Raw genomic sequence first — 23,072 nt, 5'->3', positions numbered from 1 at the left:
ACCTTGGAAACGTGTCCCTCAAACTGACGCAAAAATCCAATAAATTTATATTTCTTTAATAAAAAAGAAAAGATGGAAAATTGGGTGGAAATTTACATACTCTTGCTGAAATATTGCAGCGAGGGCTTTGTCAGTGGCGAGCAGGTCCGTCTCAAGGATGCGGCCCTTAGTCCATTAGTTTGGATAATGAGCTCCATAAAGAACCTTTATAACTCATGGCGGTGCGGGAGATGGATGGCGCTCGCCACTCTCCTCACCAGACACATCGAGAGAAGGTCAATGGAGGCCGAGGGTGATTCATGGGCCCAACATCAGATGTCACCGCAGACGGGTCACCGAGTGATGGTGTGCCGGGTGTATGTATGAGGAATAAAAGCTATCCAAATTGGGTCAGGATCTATGTATGTGCGTAGTGTCTATCTTGTTCGGTGGGACTTTTTGGTCGCTCTGATCCATTTTTTCCTATCGGTGCGTTCTTAATTTTAGGATGTTACCAGATTATTTCATTTGAACATTTCTTCACGGGATTGATGATGTCATATCGTTTGTATGGAAGTGTCATTACGGCCCCCTGATAGCGGATGCAGACCCTCTAATTATTGTGCATGAGACCATCTGATTTATGAAGCTCTACTTTGTGTCACCGCTACAGAAAGGGTTAATGGCGGAGCTCGGAGGTCAACACATGATCCACTTGTCACGGGCTTCGTTTAATTAAAGTGACAGTCGTTTATGAGAACTGCGACCCTGTGTGACCCGACTGCTGTAATGAATGATGGGAGACCCCCTGCTACATTATTACGTGTCCACCATTACTACTCCCTTAGAGACACAACTTGTATCCATTTATTAAAGGGGCAGTTCAGTCTTGTAGCTGCGGGTCTCTGGCTTGTAGACCTCTCACGGTACATACACTTTTTAATATTTACATGGTCCGTATGTCTGACGATCTCCCTCCCCTGTAACTGTAGGTGTAAAGCGGTTGTCGACAGTAAAGGTAAGCGGATCCGCTGCCGCTACGTGGTTATCGAGGACGGTTACCTGCCGGAGAACGTCTGCTCTCAGCTCTGCTACAGGTACGGGCCCCGCAGGTGCTCGCAGGGAGCAGGGACGTGTCATGTGGGCTATGCAGGAATGTGGAATCAAATAATTGAGGTTATAGGAGCATTCCGCATCTGCAGGTGAGCGTGGCGATTTATGTGTCTAGGGTCTATGAGAAAGATTTCAGGGCACAACAAATAATCTGGGGATCATTAACCACACACTCTGTAGGATCATTGAGAACAAAAACAAGAGAAGTAAGAATTGTGTATTGATTGGTCAAGATCACCCACAGTAATAAGTAAAATATAATCTATAATATGCAACATAGAGGATAAAAACATTAAAAAAGCCAAACAATGGCTCAACAATAACCACTAGACAGTCCGTGTAAGGACCAAAGTGCTAGCTGCAGGCAGACTTCATCAAACAAGTAAGTACGTAAATGTTCTAAATTAGTTGCACCATGAAAAAGTTTCCTGGCAAACTGATACCATAAATAACTGTGAAACCTAAAGATGTTTTTATGAGCAAACAGTTTTATGAAAAAATGAATAAAGTATGCACCCATGGAGAGCCCAACAAACAAGCTTTCCATGCATGTGTTGTGACAGTGACACAACCGTGACACATGCAGCTGCGGAGCCGAACAGCTGATCGGCCGGAGCAATCCAGGAAGCCGGGTTCCCTCTGCAGCTTATTCAGTAAGAGCTATAGCTTGCCGAATAAGCAGGGACCCGATCAAAGTCGCTCATCTCTAATCTTGACCAATCAGTACACACTTTTTACTTCTCTTGTTTTTGTTCTTTGTGTCTAGGGTAAGACGATCTGATTGTGGATCAATACTTTGTGTTAAGGTACCGTCACACTAAACGATATCGCTAGCGATCCGTGACGTTGCAGCGTCCTGGCTAGCGATATCGTTGTGTTTGACACGCAGCAGCGATCAGGATCCTGCTGTGATATCGCTGGTCGTTGATTAAAGTTCAGAACTTTATTTGGTCGTCAGATCGCCGTGTATCGTTGTGTTTGACAGCAAAAGCAACGATACCAGCGATGTTTTACAATGGTAACCAGGGTAAATATCGGGTTACTAAGCGCAGGGCTGCGCTTAGTAACCCGATGTTTACCCTGGTTACCAGTGTAAAATGTAAAAAAACAAACAGTACATACTCACCTTCGCGTCCCCCGCCGTCCGCTTCCTGCACTGACTGAGCGCCGGCCGTAAAGTGAAAGCACAGCACAGCGGTGACGTCACCGCTCTGCTGTTAGGGCCGGCACTCAGTCAGTGCAGGAAGCGGACGCGGGGGACGCAAAGGTGAGTATGTAGTGTTTGTTTTTTTACATTTTACACTGGTAACCAGGGTAAACATCGGGTTACTAAGCGCGGCCCTGCGCTTAGCAACCCGATGTTTACCCTGGTTACCCAGGGACCTCGGCGTCGCTGGCTAGCGGTCTGTGTGACAGCTCTCCAGCGACCAAACAGCGACGCTGCAGCGATCGGCATCGTTGTCTGTATCGCTGCAGCGTCGCTTAGTGTGACGGTACCTTTACCGATACAGAACAGGTTATAAGCAATAAGATGGTCAGCTCCTGATGACAGGCACAATGGCAGCAGTAGATTGGCAGTGCCTGAGGGCAGACAAAATGGCAGCGATAGATTGGCAGCTCCTGAGGGCAGGCACGATGGCAGCAATAGATTGGCAACTCCTGATGACAGGCATAATGACAGCGGTAGATTTTCAGCTCTTGGAAACACACGATGGCAGCGATAAATTGGCAGTGCCTGAGGGCAGACAAAATGGCAGCGATAGATTGGCAGCTCCTGAGAGAAAACACGATGACAGCAATAGATTGTCGGCTCCTGAGGGCAGACACAACGGCAGTGATAGATTGGCAACGATAGATTGGCAGTTTCTGAGGGCAGACACGATAGCAGCGACAGATTGGCAGCTCCTGAGGGCAGACATGATGGCAGCGATGGATTAGTAGCTCCTGAGGGCAGACACAACTGCAGCGGCAGATTGGCAGCTCCTGAGGGAAGACACGATGGCAGCAATAGATTGGCAAATCCTGAGGGCAGACATGACTGCAGAGGTAGATTGGCAGCTCCTGAGGGAAGACACGATGGCAGCGACAAATTGGTAGCTTCTGAGGGCAGACATGATGGCAGCAATAGATTGGTTGCTCCTGGGGTCAGATACGACTGCAGCGATAGATTGGCAGCTCGTGAGGGCAGACACAACGGCAGCGACAGATTGGCAGCTCCTGACGGAAGACACGACGGCAGCGACAGATTGGCAGCTTTTGAAGGAAGACATGATGGCAGCGATGGATTAGTAGCTCCTGAGGGCAGACACAACTGCAGCGGTAGATTGGTAGCTCCTGAGGGCAAACACGACGGCAGCAATAAATTGGTAGCTCCTGAGGGCAAACACGACATCAGCAATAAATTGGTAGCTCCTGAGGGCAAACCCGACGGCCACAATAGATTGGCCCCTCCTGAGGGCAGAATGGCAGATCCTGAGGGCATATTGGCATCTCCTGATGGCAGACACGATGACAGGGGCAGATTGGCAGCTCCTGAGGGCAGACACGATGACAGGGGCAGATTGGCAGCTCCTGAGGGCAGACACGATGACAGCTGTAGATTGGCAGATCATGGCTACTGGCACAATGGCAGGGATAGATTGGCAACTCCTGAGGACAGGGATGATGGCAGCAATAATTGTCAGCTTCTGGGTACACGGATGATGGGAGTGATTGTGAGCTCCTGTGGATAGGGTCAATGGCAGCTGTTGATTGTCAGCTGTTGGGGACCAGAATGACAACTGTGGTTGATCATCTTCTGTGGTCAGTGATGATGGTAATAATAGTGAGCTCCTATGGATAGGGATGATGGGAGTGGTGCTCCTATACACATATGCAGAGATAATGATGCACAGATCGTTCTCTTCTCTGCAGACAGATTTCCCGAGCGATCCTGATCACCGACCGATCCGTCTTGATCTCGGATACAGACCAGGAGGTAGGTGGCGTCCGTGCGCTGTATGAGGGGAGGGTTATTGGCCTGTGCCCTCTCACCCCTCTGTGTATAATGATCGGTGATACATAGATGTGTCGCGGCTCCTGAATTCCTTCTGTGTTTTTGGCGGAGACACCAGATGGTCCTTGCTCTCGTCTGCAGCATTGACGACGTCTGAGACTTAATTGGCTCCAGATTTGCTGTAAATATTAGTAAATATTGGAGAATAATATAGTGAAGCTGTTGGTGCTCACAGAAAATAAACCGCCGCCGTCTACCACAAATTATAAAGCCGGTTATAAAAGGATTGTTTTCTATCATCACATCAGTGTCAGGAAAATGGGATCCAAAATGTTCTGAACCCGAGAAATCTGCTCTGCTGGCACCGAACCAGACAATCCGCAGAAATGTCTCACTGCGAAAAAAGTGCAGAGGGGCGCAGTCATCTGTCTTATCTTCGCCAGTGGTGTATCATGGGGGAGGCACATGGGGCGGTGGTCTTCGCCATAAAATTCTTAGGGGCGCAACATTTAAAACGAAAAGAAAGAGGCATCGAAGATCTGGGAGAGTGTACCTGCCCCAAACTCAAGGCCGGGTCCGCGGACTTCATCAATTTGTCAGATTCGGCTCTTATTGTTGCATGGGTGTAAACATGAGGCCGATACAGGCGGATCCTGTGGTAGAGCCACGGCCCCAACGCTCTCCGTCCTGTAGGTCACAGGCTGCTGCGGTCCGGCATGCTAAAGACGTCCAAGACAAATGGCGCCCTCCCTGCGACACAATGTATTGGTCACGTATCTATTCTTTTTCATATCTTTGTCCATCCACTATTATCTGTGTTGTACCCATCGCTTGCGTCTCTGTGCCCATCGCTCTTGTCTCTGTGCCCATCGCTCTTGTCTCTGTACCCATCGCTCGCCTCTCTGTACCCATCGCTCGCCTCTCTGTACCCATCGCTCGCCTCTCTGTACCCATCGCTCGCCTCTCTGTGCTCATCGCTCGCCTCTCTGTACCCATCGCTCGCCTCTCTGTACCCATCGCTCGCCTCTTTGTACTCATCGCTCGCCTCTCTGTACCATCGCTCGCCTCTCTGTGCCCATCGCTCGCCTCTCTGTGCTCATCGCTCGCCTCTCTGTGCCCATCGCTCTTGTCTCTGTACCCATCGCTCGCCTCTCTGTACCCATCGCTCGCCTCTCTGTACCCATCGCTCGCCTCTCTGTACCATCGCTCGCCTCTCTGTCCCCATCGCTCGCCTCTCTGTCCCCATCGCTCGCCTCTCTGTCCCCATCGCTCGCCTCTCTGTCCCCATCGCTCGTCTCTGTCCCCATCGCTCGCCTCTGTCCCCATCGCTCGCCTCTCTGTCCCCATCGCTCGCCTCTCTGTCCCCATCGCTCGCCTCTGTCCCCATCGCTCGCCTCTGTCCCCATCGCTCGCCTCTGTCCCCATCGCTCGCCTCTCTGTCTCCATCGCTCGCCTCTCTGTCCCTATCGCTCGCCTCTGTCCCCATCGCTCGCCTCTCTGTCCCCATCGCTCGCCTCTCTACCATCGCTCGCCTCTCTGTGCCCATCGCTCGCCTCTGTGCCCATCGCTCGCCTCTCTGTGCCCGTCGCTCGCCTCTGTGCCCGTCGCTCGCCTCTGTGCCCATCGCTCGCCTCTCTGTACCCATCGCTCGCCTCTCTGTACCCATCGCTCGCCTCTCTGTGCTCATCGCTCGCCTCTCTGTACCATCGCTCGCCTCTCTGTACCCATCGCTCGCCTCTTTGTACTCATCGCTCGCCTCTCTGTACCATCGCTCGCCTCTCTGTGCCCATCGCTCGCCTCTCTGTGCTCATCGCTCGCCTCTCTGTGCCCATCGCTCTTGTCTCTGTACCCATCGCTCGCCTCTCTGTACCCATCGCTCGCCTCTCTGTACCCATCGCTCGCCTCTCTGTACCATCGCTCGCCTCTCTGTCCCCATCGCTCGCCTCTCTGTCCCCATCGCTCGCCTCTCTGTCCCCATCGCTCGCCTCTCTGTCCCCATCGCTCGCCTCTGTCCCCATCGCTCGCCTCTGTCCCCATCGCTCGCCTCTCTGTCCCCATCGCTCGCCTCTCTGTCCCCATCGCTCGCCTCTGTCCCCATCGCTCGCCTCTGTCCCCATCGCTCGCCTCTGTCCCCATCGCTCGCCTCTCTGTCCCCATCGCTCGCCTCTCTGTCCCCATCGCTCGCCTCTCTGTCCCCATCGCTCGCCTCTCTGTCCCCATCGCTCGCCTCTCTGTCCCCATCGCTCGCCTCTCTGTCCCCATCGCTCGCCTCTCTGTCCCCATCGCTCGCCTCTGTCCCCATCGCTCGCCTCTGTCCCCATCGCTCGCCTCTGTCCCCATCGCTCGCCTCTGTCCCCATCGCTCGCCTCTCTGTCCCCATCGCTCGCCTCTCTGTCTCCATCGCTCGCCTCTCTGTCCCTATCGCTCGCCTCTGTCCCCATCGCTCGCCTCTCTGTCCCCATCGCTCGCCTCTCTACCATCGCTCGCCTCTCTGTGCCCATCGCTCGCCTCTGTGCCCATCGCTCGCCTCTGTGCCCGTCGCTCGCCTCTGTGCCCGTCGCTCGCCTCTGTGCCCGTCGCTCGCCTCTCTGTACCCATCGCTCGCCTCTCTGTACCCGTCGCTCTCCTCTCTGTACCCGTCGCTCTCCTCTCTGTACCCGTCGCTCTCCTCTCTGTACCCGTCGCTCTCCTCTCTGTACCTGTCGCTCTCCTCTCTGTACCCGTCGCTCTCCTCTCTGTACCCGTCGCTCTCCTCTCTGTACCCGGCGCTCGCCTCTCAGTACCCGGCGCTCGTCTGTGTACTCGGCGCTCGTCTCTCTGTACCCGTAGCTCGTCTCTCTGTACCCGTCGCTCGTCTCTCTGTACTTGTCACTCGTCTCTGTACCAGTCGCTCGTCTCTCTGTACCAGTTGCTCGTCTCTGTGTACTCGGTGCTCGCCTCTCTGTACCCGTTGCTTGTCTCTCTGTACCTGTCGCTCGTCTCTCTGTACCCGTCGCTCATCTCTCTGTACCCGTCGCTCATCTCTGTGTACTCGGCGATTTCCTCTCTGTACCCAGCGCTCGTCTCTCTCTGTACCCATCGCTCGTCTCTCTGTACCCGTCGCTTGTCTCTCTGTACCTGTCGCTCGTCTCTCTGTACCTATCGCTCGTCTCTGTACCTGTCGCTCGTCTCTGTACCCGTCGCTTGTCTGTGTACTCGGCGCTCGTCTCTCTGTACCAGTCGCTTGTCTCTCTGTAGCCGTCGCTCATCTCTCTGTACCCATCGCTCGTCTCTCTGTACCTGTCGCTCGTCTCTCTGTACCCGTCGCTCGTCTCTCTGTACCCATCGCTCGTCTCTCTGTAGCCGTCGCTTGTCTCTCTGTAGCCGTCGCTTGTCTCTCTGTAGCCGTCGCTTGTCTCTCTGTACCCGTCGCTCGTCTCTCTGTACCCGTCGCTCGTCTCTGTGTACTCGGCGCTCGCCTCTCTGTACCCGTTGCTCGTCTCTCTGTACCCGTCGCTCGTCTCTCTGTACCCGTCGCTTGTCTCTCTGTACCCGTCACTCATCTCTGTGTACTCGGCGCTCACCTCTGTACCTGTCGCTCGTCTCTCTGTACCCGTCGCTCATCTCTCTGTAGCCGTCGCTCGTCTCTCTGTAGCCGTCGCTTGTCTCTCTGTACCCTTCGCTCATCTCTGTACCAGTCGATGGTCTCTCTGTACCCGTCGTTCGTCTCTGTAGCCGTTGCTCGTGTCTGTACCCTTTGCTCGTCTCTCTGCACCCATCGCCCGTCTCACTCTGTACCCGTCGTTCGTCTCTCTGTACCCGTCGCTCATCTCTGTGCCAGTCGCTCGTCTCTCTGTACCCGTCGCTCGTCTCTCTGTACCCGTCGCTCGTCTCTCTGTACCCGTCGCTCGTCTCTCTGTACCCGTCGCTCGTCTCTGTACCCGTCGCTCGTCTCTCTGTACCCGTCGCTCGTCTCTGTACCAGTCGCTCGTCTCTGTACCAGTCGCTCGTCTCTGTACCAGTCGCTCGTCTCTGTACCAGTCGCTCGTCTCTGTACCAGTCGCTCGTCTCTGTACCAGTCGCTCGTCTCTGTACCAGTCGCTCGTCTCTGTACCAGTCGCTCGTCTCTGTACCAGTCGCTCGTCTCTGTACCAGTCGCTCGTCTCTGTACCAGTCGCTCGTCTCTGTACCAGTCGCTCGTCTCTGTACCAGTCGCTCGTCTCTGTACCAGTCGCTCGTCTCTGTGCCAGTCGCTCGTCTCTCTGTACCAGTCGCTCGTCTCTCTGTACCCGTCGCTCGTCTCTCTGTACCCGTCGCTCGTCTCTCTGTACCCGTCGCTCGTCTCTGTACCCGTCGCTCGTCTCTGTACCCGTCGCTCGTCTCTGTACCCGTCGCTCGTCTCTGTACCAGTCGCTCGTCTCTGTACCAGTCGCTCGTCTCTGTACCAGTCGCTCGTCTCTGTACCAGTCGCTCGTCTCTGTACCAGTCGCTCGTCTCTGTACCAGTCGCTCGTCTCTTTACCAGTCGCTCGTCTCTGTACCAGTCGCTCGTCTCTGTACCAGTCGCTCGTCTCTGTACCAGTCGCTCGTCTCTGTACCAGTCGCTCGTCTCTGTACCAGTCGCTCGTCTCTGTACCAGTCGCTCGTCTCTGTACCAGTCGCTCGTCTCTGTACCAGTCGCTCGTCTCTGTACCCGTCGCTCCTCTCTCTGTACCCGTCGCTCCTCTCTCTGTACCCGTCGCTCGTCTCTGTGTACTCGGCGCTCGCCTCTCTGTACCCGTCGCTCGTCTCTCTGTACCCGTCGCTCATCTCTGTGTACTCGGCGCTCACCTCTGTACCCGTCGCTCGTCTCTGTAGCCGTCGCTCGTCTCTCTGTAGCCGTCGCTCGTCTCTCTGTAGCCGTCGCTCATCTCTCTGTACTCTTCGCTCATCTCTGTACCAGTCGATGGTCTCTCTGTACCCGTCGTTCGTCTCTGTAGCCGTCGCTCGTGTGTGTACCCTTTGCTCGTCTCTCTGTACCCGTCGTTCGTCTCTCTGTACCCGTCGTTCGTCTCTCTGTACCCGTCGCTCATCTCTGTACCCGTCGCTGGTCTCTCTGTACCCGTCGCTGGTCTCTCTGTACCCGTCGCTGGTCTCTCTGTACCCGTCGCTCGTCTCTCTGTACCCGTCGCTTGTCTCTCTGTACCCGTCGCTCGTCTCTCTGTAGCCGTCGCTCGTCTCTGTACCAGTCGCTGGTCTCTCTGTACCCATCGCTCGTCTCTCTGTACCCGTCATGATGCACCATCTGCTTCTTTCTTTGTAGATTTCTGTGCTAACGGTTCCCCCGGATGATGAGCAGCGGACCGCCGTGCACATGACCGAGCTCTGCGCCTCCACTAACACCTGCATGAAAAACACTTGTAAGTAGCAATGTCGACCTCAGGACATGACAGTCCCAGCCCCGCTCTCTCCTGAAGTACTCTGTGCTGCTGTGGATCCTGCAGGATTTCATTCTCTGCCTCTCCCCTCATATACGGAGGCGTCTGTATATTTGTGACTTCCCGGCTCGGCAGCGCCTCTGATCACACGCGGGTTTTACCTCAGGGCATTTCCTCCGCCCTCAGAGCCGTCGTCACCTCGTAGAAGGAGCAGTGATTCAGGGACTACCATTGTCATTCTCTTCCCCGTTCCCATCTTGGTGGGAGCTTAATTTCACCTCAATGTCCTCACTTTCAGGGCACAATTGTGTAGCACGTCGGACGCTTTACAGTTTTCTGCTTCGTAGATGGTGCCGCTGACTCTGGATGTGTGATCCAACACCTTTACTTTCATTTATCAGCCAGTCATTATTTCCATGATGAAAATCAGAGCAGCTTACACTTTGTGTCAAGATCTCTGCTTGCTGTCAGTTAGAAAAATTGAGTTAGTCTTTTTATGCTGCACTAGTTTGTCACAATTGTATTCAATCATCTGGGTAGCCTGCCCTGATACATTGTAACAAACTCAGCACAGAAGAGAAAGGTGCGTCCTTTATAGTGTGAATATTTCACATTTGCCAATAGTGATGGAAGGGGGCTTGTGTAAACCCTGCCCAAAAGAGAGTATTAAAAAGGAAAGGTGGCGGCGTTCATGTAGGGGCAGGGATTTGTGGTGGCATTCCTGTAGGGGCTGGGTTTGTGGCAACATTCATGTAGAGGCAGGGTTTGTGGCGGCGTTCCCTTAGGAACGGGGTTTGTGGTGGCATTCATGTTAGGGCAGAGTTTGTGGCAGCATTCATGTAGGGGCGGGGTTTGTGGTGGCGTTCATGTAGGGGCGGGGTTTGAGGCAGTGTTCCATTAGGAGCAGGGTTTGTTGCAGGGTTCCATTAGGAGCGGGGTTTATTGCAGCGTTCCCATAGGAGCAGGGTTTGTTGCAGCGTTCCCGTAGGAGCGGGGTTTGTGGCGGCGTTCCCATAGGAGCGGGGTTTGTGGCGGTGTTCCCGTAGGAGCGAGGTTTGTGGCGGCGTTCCCCTAAGGGTGGGGTTTGTGGCAGCGTTCCCATAGGAGCGGTGTTTGAGGCAGTGTTCCATTAGGAGCATGGTTTGTTGCAGCGTGCCCATAGGAGCAGGGTTTGTGGTGGTGTTCCGTTAGGAGCAGGGTTTGTTGCAGCGTTCCCTTAGGAGCAGGGTTTGTGGTGGTGTTCCCTTAGGAGCAGGGTTTGTTGCCGCGTTCCGTAGGAGCAGGGTTTGTTGCAGCGTTCCCTAGGAGTAGGGTTTGTTGCCGCGTTCCGTAGGAGCAGGGTTTGTGGCGGCGTTCCCTTAGGGGCGGAGTTTGTGAACATTTTTGTCACAATCATTTTTTCTTGCCACTTTTCAAAATGAATTATACAAAGGAAGGGGGGTTCACACGAGGGGCGGGAGCTCATACAAACTAATAGGTTTTCAATACAAATAGCCTGAAATTGGTGTAAATTTTAGCACAAGCCAATTTTTGTGGCTTAGATTTCAGAACAATAAGACACCCTAAATTTAGGGTTCTGATTAAACGTGGCGTCATATCTCTGCGGTATTTAACTTCAGAACGGTGTATAAAAGAAAAAAAAAAATTCCCCATTTTCTCCACCATTTATATGGCGCCAGCCGATACCGTGGTGCTGTACAGAGACCTATTGACCTAGTTGTTTGGTTTTTTTTCCGGGGGTGTCGTTCATCACGAGAAGGCGCCTCCTGCCGCTACCCCTATCCTGATGGCTGCATTAATACTAACAAATTGTCCTGGAAAATATTTACTGGTGATGAAACGCGTTTGCCATCAATCCCTGCGCGTCGTGAGCACTTCATTAAGAGTAAATGAGATCGGAGTGAGCGATCGGCGCCGTCAGACAATGGCGGAAGATAAATATACAAATCTCTCGCCTTTGATCACCCGGCAGGAATGACAGCCCCTTAATCGGCATCGCCAGCTGACCGGAACCTAAGTCGTTTGCTTGGTTCCCCCCTTCTAAAGAAAATAAAAAAATGTTCCTGGCGCTAATGATGGCGTTGCGTAGATAAAGCTCATCGCTCTTCCTCCCTGGAGAATTACCTGCAGACAAATGCCGGCAGCGCAGTAACTGATGCCACTCCACCCGAGTAAATCAAACATAATCAGGAGCCGCGCTGATGAGGTTTTATGAGTCCGTCAGACCCGAGATGACACGATAAAGGCGATATTGAAATTAAACGCCGGCGGATCGGATGATTTTATAACCGACTGGAGCAAAAATCTATAAAACCTATTTTAAATCAATTAGTCTTTGCCTTAATGTTTCCCTTCTTAACGACATGTTCCTCATCTACTAAGTAGTGTGATTAACAGATACCCACAAATCTGCCCGGGTGGAGTGGGCAATGCCGACGGTGGGGGTGGGCAACGCCGGCGTGGGAAGCACTAAGTGTCCAACAATCCCAGACTCCTGAAGGACAAATGTACTCATTTTTTATGAGATTTGGAAAGTATGGGCTGTTGAGTCTGGGAAAGCTGGGTGACAACCTGTACGATAACTGTTGAGGGATGGATTTTAGTTGGAGGTTCTGATCCATCTTTACGGATTGTGAAAGGTAAATCTGCCCAAGTCTGCAGTAATATGGGTATAAATGATATATCATGGCAGATATGCTGGTCGCAAGTGAGGGACCCTGCTTTCCTAAACACCTGCATGGTACATCTTATTAGTTTTTCGTTGGTCGGATCTGCTGTTTAGGAACACAGAAAAGCTGAGTCGGTGGTAACGAGGGGCAGAAATAACAGCATTGCCCGCTGCACAACAGGGCAGGCTCCCAGAAAAATTAGGTGATGGACATAATGGTGTTCATTCAGTGCAGTTGCCAGTGAGATTTTCTCCGGCGCTGTCACCCAGCTTTACTGATCCTAAACTGCAAATCTGCTCACATTTCAGGGTTTATCAATATGGTCACTCAGCTTTCTCAGACCCCTGAATAATACATCTTCTAACTGATCTATTGGGACGACAACGAGGATGAATCGCCACAGTCTGGGAAAGCTGGGTGACCACGGTTCAGGGTTCTAGTAGATGAGATGTTACCAATTGCTGTGAAATCTGCATCGTTTTTGCTTTGAAAAGCGCAATATTGGGTTTTGCTGCTGCAGAAAGACCCCGAGGTCCAACATGAAGATCCTTAGCGTCCACATGTCGTCTCTGAGGCAGCGCGTTTCATCCGCAGTCAGTCCCGTCACCCCGGTCTCAGTGATGGGAGCCTTGTACTTTAAATCTCATTGTTACATTGTTTCCGCCTTTTGGGTAAAAGGTATAAAAAAAAAAAAGTTTTGTAAATAATTAGAGCAGATTTCATTAAAATCTAAATGAATGTCTTCCTCCCGGTTCGGTGGCGTTCCCGTCCTCTGCGGCCCGGCTCTGTGTGTCAGTGGGCGAGATAATTGTCGGGTTGCAGACTACATAGGCCCCACTGTTTAGAGCTATGATCGGATTACGGCACCAAACCAGATGAGACTAATTATTATTAAACATGAAAAGGAGATTGTACCTCGTTAAGACTTTGATCTCCTGCGATAAAGGAAAAAAAAATCCGGTTCATTAAAAGTTTATGGAAGTTGTATACCAAAGTCTTTGGAGACTTAAAGTGTCCTTTGATTGCCAATGGGCATCAGAGAGTCGCTTTGTAGAACCAAATGATGTTTGTGTTTGTCGGCCGGCGCGTCTATTAATTACGCCGCTCCTTTCAGTATTGTTACCTTACTTTACCTAATGAGGAAACACATCAAGCATTAACAGAAAAAATAACATCCAAAACTAGAACTTTTATCAATTTTCCGAGGTGTTTTGGCTTTGTTTGATATCCAGATTCCTTTTGTCGAACTAGAAGGCGCAGCATGCCTTCCCCAGGTCACTTACCTCTGGTGTAAGTCACAACAATGACTGAGGAACGAACTATGTTATCAGATTGGATTAAGAATCTGTAAGGCCCATTGGAATGGACCGTCCCTTTAAGAATATTGGTTGAAACATGTAACAATCGATTGATACAATCAGCGTCGGTGTAGCAGAGCCCAGATTGTGAATGCCAGTAACTGCATTGTGTCGTGGGTCTCGTTTTCAGTGTCTTAATTAAATGTCTGATTGCAGATCTCGTCCATCTGACTTGTGCGTCCTCCAAGATGACGGCGCGAGAAGACCTGGAGCCGATAGTGAAGAAGCTGTTCACACTCGATTCAGAGGAAGGTGAGAGGCAACGATATAGCTGCCTGCCAGGGCTGTGCCCTACAATACACTGATGGCCACACACACATGTCACTGGACACACCCACTGACAGCTGGCCGTGCCCACCCATGCAGTAGTCACTAAATATTACTATATAATGGCAACACCCACTGGCCACACCCACCAATCCTGTGCTGTAGATATTATCTACAGTATACCAATAACCACACATGATTACCTTATATGGCTAACTACACCCACTCAGCATTGACCACACCCTCCATTCCTATGCCGCACTCACTGATTGCCTTATATTGATAACCACACCCTCCATCCTCATGCCGCACTCACTGATTACCTTATATGGCTAACCACACCCTACAACCCTATGCTGCACTCACTAATTACCTTATATGGCTAACCAAACACACTCAGCATTAACCACACCCTTCATCCTTATGCCGCACTCATTGATTACCTTATATGGCTAACCACACCCTACAACCCTATGCCGCACTCACTGATTACCTTATATGGCTAACCACACCCACTCAGCATTGACCACACCCTACAACCCTATTCCGCACTCACTGATTACCTTATATGGCTAACCACACCCTACAACCCTATGCCGCACTCACTGATTACCTTATATGGCTAACCACACCCTACAACCCTATGCCGCACTCACTGATTACCTTATATGGCTAACCACACCCACTCAGCATTGACCACACCCTACAACCCTATGCTGCACTCACTGATTACCTTATATGGCTAACCACACCCTACAACCCTATGCTGCACTCACTGATTACCTTATATGGCTAACCACACCCTACAACCCTATGCTGCACTCACTGATTACCTTATATGGCTAACCACACCCTACAACCCTATGCCGCACTCACTGATTACCTTATATGGCTAACCACACCCACTCAGCATTGACCACACCCTACAACCCTATGCTGCACTCACTGATTACCTTATATGGCTAACCACACCCTACAACCCTATGCTGCACTCACTGATTACCTTATATGGCTAACCACACCCATTCAGCATTGACCACACCCGCCATCCCTAGGCAGCGCTCACGGATTACCTTATATGGCTAACCACACCCACTCAGCATTGACCACACCCTCCATCCTTATGCCGCACTCACTGATTACCTTATATGGCTAACCACACCCTACAACCCTATGCTGCACTCACTGATTACCTTATATGGCTAACCACACCCACTCAGCATTGACCACAACCTCCTCCCTATGCAGCGCTCACGGATTACCTTATATGGCTAGCCACACCCTTTCCTATTTCAGTATCTTCCATGTAGCAATATTGGTTCCATTCTCCACCACGGTGTAGCTGGGGTCAGGAGCTGCTGATAAGCCATGATGATGTATTCGCTGTGCTCCCGCTAAGCGTCCCCCAGAGACCCCTGTGTTGGACTTTGCCATTTTTTTCCATGCTTTCGACTAGACAGTGTTCGTATTTTAATTAAAATGTCAGAACAAATATTGCCGGAGTCCGGGAGAATGAATCAGCGGAAGGAGCGAGCAGCGGCCCATGGCAGGGCGGCCAGACAAAGTCACCTGCACCAAAGACCTTCATTCATTTTCTTGCTCTGTGAGTCATAGGAACTTCTCAGCGTTCTAACAACTTTCTAAACTTCTTTTTTTTTCTGAGCCGCTTTTTGCATTTTATCAAAAGACCATTTGTTCACAGGCTGTTAAATTTAATTAGCATTTTAAACGATTCCTTAACTTACAAAATCCATGATAAAAAGCCTTTCTAATGACATTCCCGCTAAAGTTATTCTGACTTATTGGCCGAGCTCACTTTTTTAAAATTTCTCTCCCCTCAATATTATGTTCACTGAAATTAAGCTTAGATTCCCCTAAAAATATGTTCTGCACCAGTAAATCTAAGAACTGGTAAATTTTATTAGTCTAGAGTTTGATGGTCCAGAAATCCTAATTAAACGAAAACCTTAACCTAAAGGTCTGCTGAAGTTCCTCGGGGGCGGGTCCACCAAAAGATCATTAGATTGGAGCATTGATCTGTGGACTTGCCTGCAAGGAGGTGTTCAGTATACCATGTGTTACTTGTTTATACATTCAGTGGTCCCACATTTTCTGGAATCCTCTTGATCCACTGCCGTGTCTCCAACAAGGGTTTAAGAAGCTGAGATGTAGCGACCTATTTGGAAGTTTTTTTTCCTCCAGGAGTCGATGGTTACCAGAGTTGTATTTACTCCTAAGTTTTTTGCCAGAATCTCTAATTCGGTAATTTAGGGAAAAATTTTGATTTTTCTACGTGCGCTCCCTGCTAAACAGACTGTAAAAATCCATCAACTTACTTTACATATGAATTTTATGAAGGCAAGAATGAGGGCCTTGCCTTTGCCAGCGGAAACGGGCCTTGCCTTTGCCGGCGGAGCCGGGCCTTGTCTTTACCGGCTGAGCCAGACCTTGCCTTTGCCAGAGGAGCCGGGCCTTGCCTTTGCCGGCGGAGCCGGGGCCTTGCCTTTGCCGGCGGAGCCGGGGCCTTGCCTTTGCCGGCGGAGCCGGGGCCTTGCCTTTGCCGGCGGAGCCGGGGCCTTGCCTTTGCCGGCGGAGCCGGGGCCTTGCCTTTGCCGGCAGAGCCGGGGCCTTGCCTTTGCCGGCAGAGCCGGGGCCTTGCCTTTGCCGGCGGGGCCTTGCCTTTGCCGGCGGGGCCTTGCCTTTGCCGGCGGAGCCGGGGCCTTGCCTTTGCCGGCGGAGCCGGGGCCTTGCCTTTGCCGGCGGAGCCGGGGCCTTGCCTTTGCCGGAGGAGCCGGGGCCTTGCCTTTGCCGGCGGGGCCTTGCCTTTGCCGGCGGAGCCGGGCCTTGGCTTTGCCGGCAGAGCCGGGGCCTTGCCTTTGCCGGCGGGGCCTTGCCTTTGCCGGCGGAGCCGGGGCCTTGCCTTTGCCGGCGGAGCCGGGGCCTTGCCTTTGCCGGCGGAGACGGGCCTTGCCTTTGCCGGCGGAGACGGGCCTTGCCTTTGCCGCCGGGGCCTTGCCTTTGCCAGCGGAGCCGGGGCCTTGCCTTTGCCGGCGGAGCCGGGCCTTGCCTTTGCCGGCGGAGCCAGGCCTTGCCTTTGCCGGCGGAGCCGGGCCTTGCCTTTGCCGGCGGAGCCGGGCCTTGCCTTTGCCGGCGGAGCCGGGCCTTGCCTTTGCCGGGTGAGCCGCTTAATTTAATATGTGGAGTTTGGTAAAAAGTTGTGCATGTGATTTTAGTTGTTTGCAGTTAGGCATGACTTTTATAAGTGGAGTTTAGCTTTAGATTTTTGGGTGGAGATAGGTGTTACTGGGGTTGGGTGGATGTTGGGTGTTTATGGTGACATTTCTCTGCCATGAACGCATTGTATCCGCAGTGACGTCGCCCCCCGTGTGCCCACCGCCCATTACATCCCCAGTCTCTGATCTCCACACAATGTTCAGCTCTGGACTCTGCTTTTGTGATCGTGGAGAAAGCGAGCAATTATCATATGAAGAAATGACACTTAATAGAGCGGTAGCGGGATCAGTGTACACAGGCGCTCACATGAGACGTGCGCATGGCAGAGACTTTCATCTGCTTAGTGGAATCCATTAGCCTCCGGTGCCCCCTCGTCATGTTTATTGCCGTACCCTGACATTTGTATTAATGACTTCCCTGACATTTCAGCATGACATCTCCGCTCGTTCTTTATATCCCGGTAATAATACAAAACGTCTTTAATCCTGTTTTGTCGGATGCAGCAAAATATGTAGTTGTATAAATTCTGGCGCCTGCAGCTGACACCGAACATTTATGTAGATTTTCTATATTCTGGAGTGTGACGACCTCCCCAAGACAACGAGCGGGATGGAAATGTAAGGGCAGCTCGAGGATTACAATGTATATATATCATGTTATGTATCAGGAGCAGCATGTAGTGATGTGTGTGCAGAGCACAACTCCGGAGATTATCGGTGTTAATGAAGTGCGTAGATGTCTGTCACACAAGACAAAAAGCTGCATCTACATAACGTGTATAGCGGGGACCTCCAGTCTGAAAATAGAGCTCAATACCCTTATTATCTCTGAACTCGATATTACTGATTTATATATAATCTACATGAATAGTAGAAATATGTACATCTTGTGTTATACTCCAGAGCTGCACTCACTATTCTGCTGGTGCAGTCACTGTGTACATACATTACATTACTGATCCTGAGTTACCTCCTTTATTATACTCCAGAGCTGCGCTCACTATTCTGCTGGTGCAGTCACTGTGTACATACATTACATTACTGATCCTGAGTAACATCCTGTATTATACTCCAGAGCTGCACTCACTATTCTGCTGCTGCCGTCACTGTGTACATACATTACATTACTGATCCTGAGTTACATCCTGTATTATACTCCAGAGCTGCGCTCACTATTCTGCTGCTGCCGTTACTGTGTACATACATTACATTACTGATCCTGAGTTACATCCTGTATTACACCCCAGAGCTGCGCTCACTATTCTGCTGCTGCCGTTACTGTGTACATACATTACATTACTGATCCTGAGTTACATCCTGTATTATACCCCAGAGCTGCACTCACTATTCTGCTGGTGCAGTCACTGTGTACATACATTACATTACTGATCCTGAGATACATCCTGTATTATACCCCAGAGCTGCACTCACTATTCCGCTGGTGCAGTCACTGTGTATATACATTACTGATCCTGTACTGATCCTGAGTTACATCCTGTATTATACCCCAGTGCTGCACTCACTACTCTGCTGGTGCAGTCAGTCACTGTGTACATACATTACATTACTGATCCTGAGTTACATCCTGTATTATACCCCAGAGCTGCACTCACTATTCTGCTGGTGCAGTCACTGTGTACATACATTACATTACTGATCCTGAGATACATCCTGTATTATACACCTTTTGAGCTCGTACAGCCATGAGTCTTCTTGAGAATGATGCAACAAGTTTTTCCCCCCTGGATTTGGGGATCCTCTGCCATTCTTCCTTGCAGATCCTCTCCAGTTCCGTCAGGTTGGATGGTGAACGTTGGTGGACGCCATTTTCAGGTCTCTCCAGAGATGCTCAGTTGGGTTTAGGTCAGGGCTCTGGCTGGGCCGGTCAGGAATGGTCACAGAGTTGCTCTGAAGTCGCTCCGTTGTAATTTTAGCATAAAAGTAAAAATAGAATAAAATAAATTAACAAAACAATAAATACAGTAAATTCTTATGGAAATATTTCCTGCCAGCGAGACCATTTTTTCAAAAAGGAAGGAAAGCAGCCATTCAGTAACACCAATTTTTGTTCATACGATTTATGCAAAGCCAGTTTGTCTATAATTTCTTGTGAAGAGGGTATTTTAGAAGATTTAAAAAAAAAAAGCAATAGCATTCTTAGAAACTAAAAGCAGATGTATAACGAGTTTCCTAAAAGGTGGAGTCAATTGATCTGCATTCAATGAGAGCAGGGCCAACTGAGGAGACAGAGAAAAATCCGAACGTTTTAATATAATAGAAATAAGAGAAGAGATTTCATCCCAAAAAGGTCTAATACGTGCTGGAAGAGGTTTTCATCCAGGATATCTCTGCACTTGGCCGCATTCATGTTTCTTTCAATGGCAACCAGTCCTCCTGTCCCTGCAGCTGAAAACACCCCCATAGCATGATGCTGCCACCACCATGCTTCACTGTAAGGATTGTATTGGGCAGGTGATGAGCAGTGCCTGGTTTTCTCCCCACATACTGCTTAGAATTATCACCAAAAAGGTCTATCTTCATCTCATCAGACCAGAGAATCTTATTTCTCATAGTCTGGGAGTCCTTCAAGTGTTTTTTAGCAAACTCTATGCAGGTTTTCATATGTCTTGCACTGAGGAGAGGCTTCCGTCGGGCCACTCTGCCGTAAAGGCCTGACTGGTGGAGGCTGCAGTTATAGTTGACTTTGTGGAGCTTTCTCCCATCTCCCTACTGCATCTCTGGAGCTCAGCCACAGTGATCTTGGGGTTCTTCTTTACCTCTCTCACCAAGGCTCTTCTCCCACGAATGCCCAGTTTGGCTGGACGGCCAGGTCTAGGAAGACTTCTGCTGGTCCCAAACTTCTTCCATTTAAGGATTATAGAGGCCACTGTGCTCTTAGGAACCTTGAGTACTGCAGAAATTCTGCTGTAACCTTGGCCAGATCTTTGCCTTGCCATCATCCTCCATTATAATCCGCCTCCTCGCAACCTGTGCACACTTCAGTGCATTGATATTTCAGAGTTCTCATATTTGGGCTCTTTAGGATCATTTTACCATACAAAGGCTGCAGATGAGGGACGGTGTTTACTGCAGCGCAGTCCTCTGTGCTGCCGTCCTCTGTGCTGCCGTCCTCTGTGCTGCCGTCCTCTGTGCTGCCGTCCTCCGTGCTGCCGTCCTCCGTGCTGCCGTCCTCCGTGCTGCCGTCCTCCGTGCTGCCGTCCTCCGTGCTGCCGTCCTCCGTGCTGCCGTCCTCCGTGCTGCCGTCCTCCGCGCTGCCTTCCTCCGCGCTGCCTTCCTCCGCGCTGCCTTCCTCCGTGCTGCCGTCCTCCGTGCTGCCGTCCTCCGTGCTGCCATCGCTGTTTTGATCGTTTACACAGAGGAACCTATGGAGCTCGGGCCTCAGTGTATTGTTCTGTTAATTAAAGGGCCGGTATCATTTTATCTAAACGTTTCCTGAATGTAAATTGAAAAGTTCAGCAGCTTTCTTATAGCCCTAGTGCTTAAATTGCTAGCCATTTTTAAGATCTCTGCTTGCAGCTGATATCACCATTCATCATTTTCCAAATACTGATGATATCACTGTCCTTTTTGTATCTAATACTGACTTTGTCCCTGTCCTTCCTCTGTTACTGATGATGTCACTGTTCTTCCTCTGTCACTGATGATGTCACTGTTCTTCCTCTGTCACTGATGATGTCACTGTCCTTCCTCTGTCACTGATGATGTCACTGTTCTTCCTCTGTCACTGATGATGTCACTGTTCTTCCTCTGTCACTGATGATGTCACTGTTCTTCCTCTGTCACTGATGATGTCACTGTTCTTCCTCTGTCACTGATGATGTCACTGTTCTTCCTCTGTCACTGATGATTTCACTGTCCTTCCTCTGTCACTGATGATGTCACTGTCCTTCCTCTGTCACTGATGATGTCACTGTTCTTCCTCTGTCACTGACGATGTCACTGTTCTTCCTCTGCCACTGATGTCACTGTTCTTCCTCTGTCACTGATGATGTCACTGTTCTTCCTCTGTCATTGATGATGTCACTGTTCTTCCTCTGTCACTGATGTCACTGTTCTTCCTCTGCCACTGATTATGTCACTGTTCTTCCTCTGTCACTGATGATGTCACTGTTCTTCCTATGTCACTGTCCTTCCTGTTACTGATGATGTCACTGTTCTTCCTCTGTCACTGATGATGTCACTGTTCTTCCTCTGTCACTGATGTCACTGTTCTTCCTCTGTCACTGATGATGTCACTGTCCTTCCTCTGTCACTGATGATGTCACTGTTCTTCCTCTGTCACTGTCCTTCCTGTTACTGATGATGTCACTGTTCTTCCTCTGTCACTGATGATGTCACTGTTCTTCCTCTGTCACTGATGTCACTGTTCTTCCTCTGCCACTGATGATGTCACTGTCCTTCTTTTGTCACTGATGATGTCACTGTTCTTCCTCTGTCACTGATGATGTCACTCTCCGTCCTCTGTAACCGATGTCCCTTTACTTGTAGATCGGGGCTCGGAGCTGAAGAAGCCTCAGGTCCTGTGGGTTTTGTACTTTAATATGAGAGACTCGTCTGTAATTGAGCGTCAGTCGTATACTGGGCTCCCCTCTAACGTGTACGTGTGCAGCGGACCGGACACCAGCTTCGGGTATGATGTCTCTGTGCAGCAGGTGAGGCCGCTACGCCCTAATGCTCCCTCTGTGTTCCTTGCTTTGTAGCTGTGCACCTATTCTTAGCATATTTTACCTTTTTTTTTTTTAATTTTTTGTTTTCCAGGCAGAGAATATATTTCGTCAGATGTTTCCCACTGAGGAGTTCTGTCCTCCAGCACCGAACCCAGAAGATATCATATATGACGGGGAGGCCGCGCAGGCGGACGCTGGGGAGCCCGCCCAGCCGGGCGCTGGGGAAGCCCAACCAATCGGTCGAGCCAAAGGCGAAAGCATCAAGTGATAATCTCTCCGATGCTGCAAAGGAGCCACTGACGGAATGATCCTGCAGACGTGCCTGACTTTCCCGATCTTCCCCGCCAGCATCATCTCCAAGGGCTTCTAGCTGCGTATCTGAATGCCGCGATTAGGACTGGACGACACGTACATGCTCTGCTGCTGCGTACCTGTGAATGCCGCGGTTAGGACTGTATGACACGTACATGCTCTGCTGATGCCGCGGTTAGGACTGGACGACACGTACATGCTCTGCTGCTGCGTCTTACGTTATCTTATATCAAGGAATGCAACAAGTGTCAGACTTCTCCTATTACTTCTGTCATTAAACTATGACAGGTGAGGACTACACTATCCAGCATGTCCAGCTGGCGGGCATCGATCCCGCTTCTTATACCTGTGTGTGCTTTCTATGTTCACATGTATTATTCATGGGCTTTGTATATATTTAACTGTTAAGGAGTTTATTCTGAGACTTGTGGTGTCTCCTAAATAAAGGTCCCCACGTTGCATCTCAGTGATGCTCTGTTGTCTTCGTGTTCCATCTCTTGTGACTTGGCTGAGTGGATCTTGTTCTGTACTGGTTCTGTACTGGCTAGACTGGGGTGCGGAGTCTAAAATAAAGCGGATTGTGTGTTATGGATACATTGTACAGTTATATGAAAAAGTTTGGGCACCCCTATTAATCTTAAGCTTAATGTTTTATAAAAATTGTTTTTTTGCAACAGCTATTTCAGTTTCATATATCTAATAACTGTTGGACACAGTAATGTTTCTGCCTTGAAATGAGGTTTATTGTACAAACAGAAAATGTACAATCTGCATTCAAACAAAATTTGACAGGTGCATAAGTATGGGCACCTCACCAGAAAAGTGACATTAATATTTAGTAGATCCTCCTTTTGCAAATATAACAGCCTCTAGTCGCTTCCTGTAGATTTTAATGAGTTCCTGGATGAAGGTATTTTTATCCATTCCTCTTTACAAAACAATTCCAGTTCAGTTAAGTTTGATGGTCGCCGAGAATGGACAGCCCTCTTCAAATGATCCCACAGATGTTCAATGATATTCAGGTCTGGGGACTGGGATGGCCATTCCAGAACAGTGTAATTGT

General features: G+C 50.4%; 1 protein-coding gene across 1 annotated transcript in view; it reads left to right on the top strand.

Annotated features, from left to right (window-relative positions):
- The window catches only part of CHM (CHM Rab escort protein), a 117,321-nt gene extending 94,846 nt beyond the window's left edge, over positions 1-22,475 (top strand). The window contains exons 10-15 of the mRNA XM_077286482.1: positions 972-1,076; positions 4,006-4,069; positions 9,368-9,464; positions 13,666-13,761; positions 21,519-21,682; positions 21,789-22,475. Of these exons, the coding sequence (XP_077142597.1) occupies positions 972-1,076; positions 4,006-4,069; positions 9,368-9,464; positions 13,666-13,761; positions 21,519-21,682; positions 21,789-21,965 (703 nt within the window). The 3' untranslated portion in view covers positions 21,966-22,475. The remainder of the gene's footprint in view (positions 1-971; positions 1,077-4,005; positions 4,070-9,367; positions 9,465-13,665; positions 13,762-21,518; positions 21,683-21,788) is intronic.
- The last annotated feature ends 597 nt before the right edge of the window (positions 22,476-23,072 follow it).

This window comes from Ranitomeya variabilis, chromosome 2 (assembly GCF_051348905.1).
Source record: "Ranitomeya variabilis isolate aRanVar5 chromosome 2, aRanVar5.hap1, whole genome shotgun sequence".
Classification (NCBI taxonomy): Eukaryota; Metazoa; Chordata; class Amphibia; order Anura; family Dendrobatidae; genus Ranitomeya; species Ranitomeya variabilis.
Note: the sequence above shows the minus strand (reverse complement) of the source record. Positions and strands in the feature narration are given on the sequence as shown.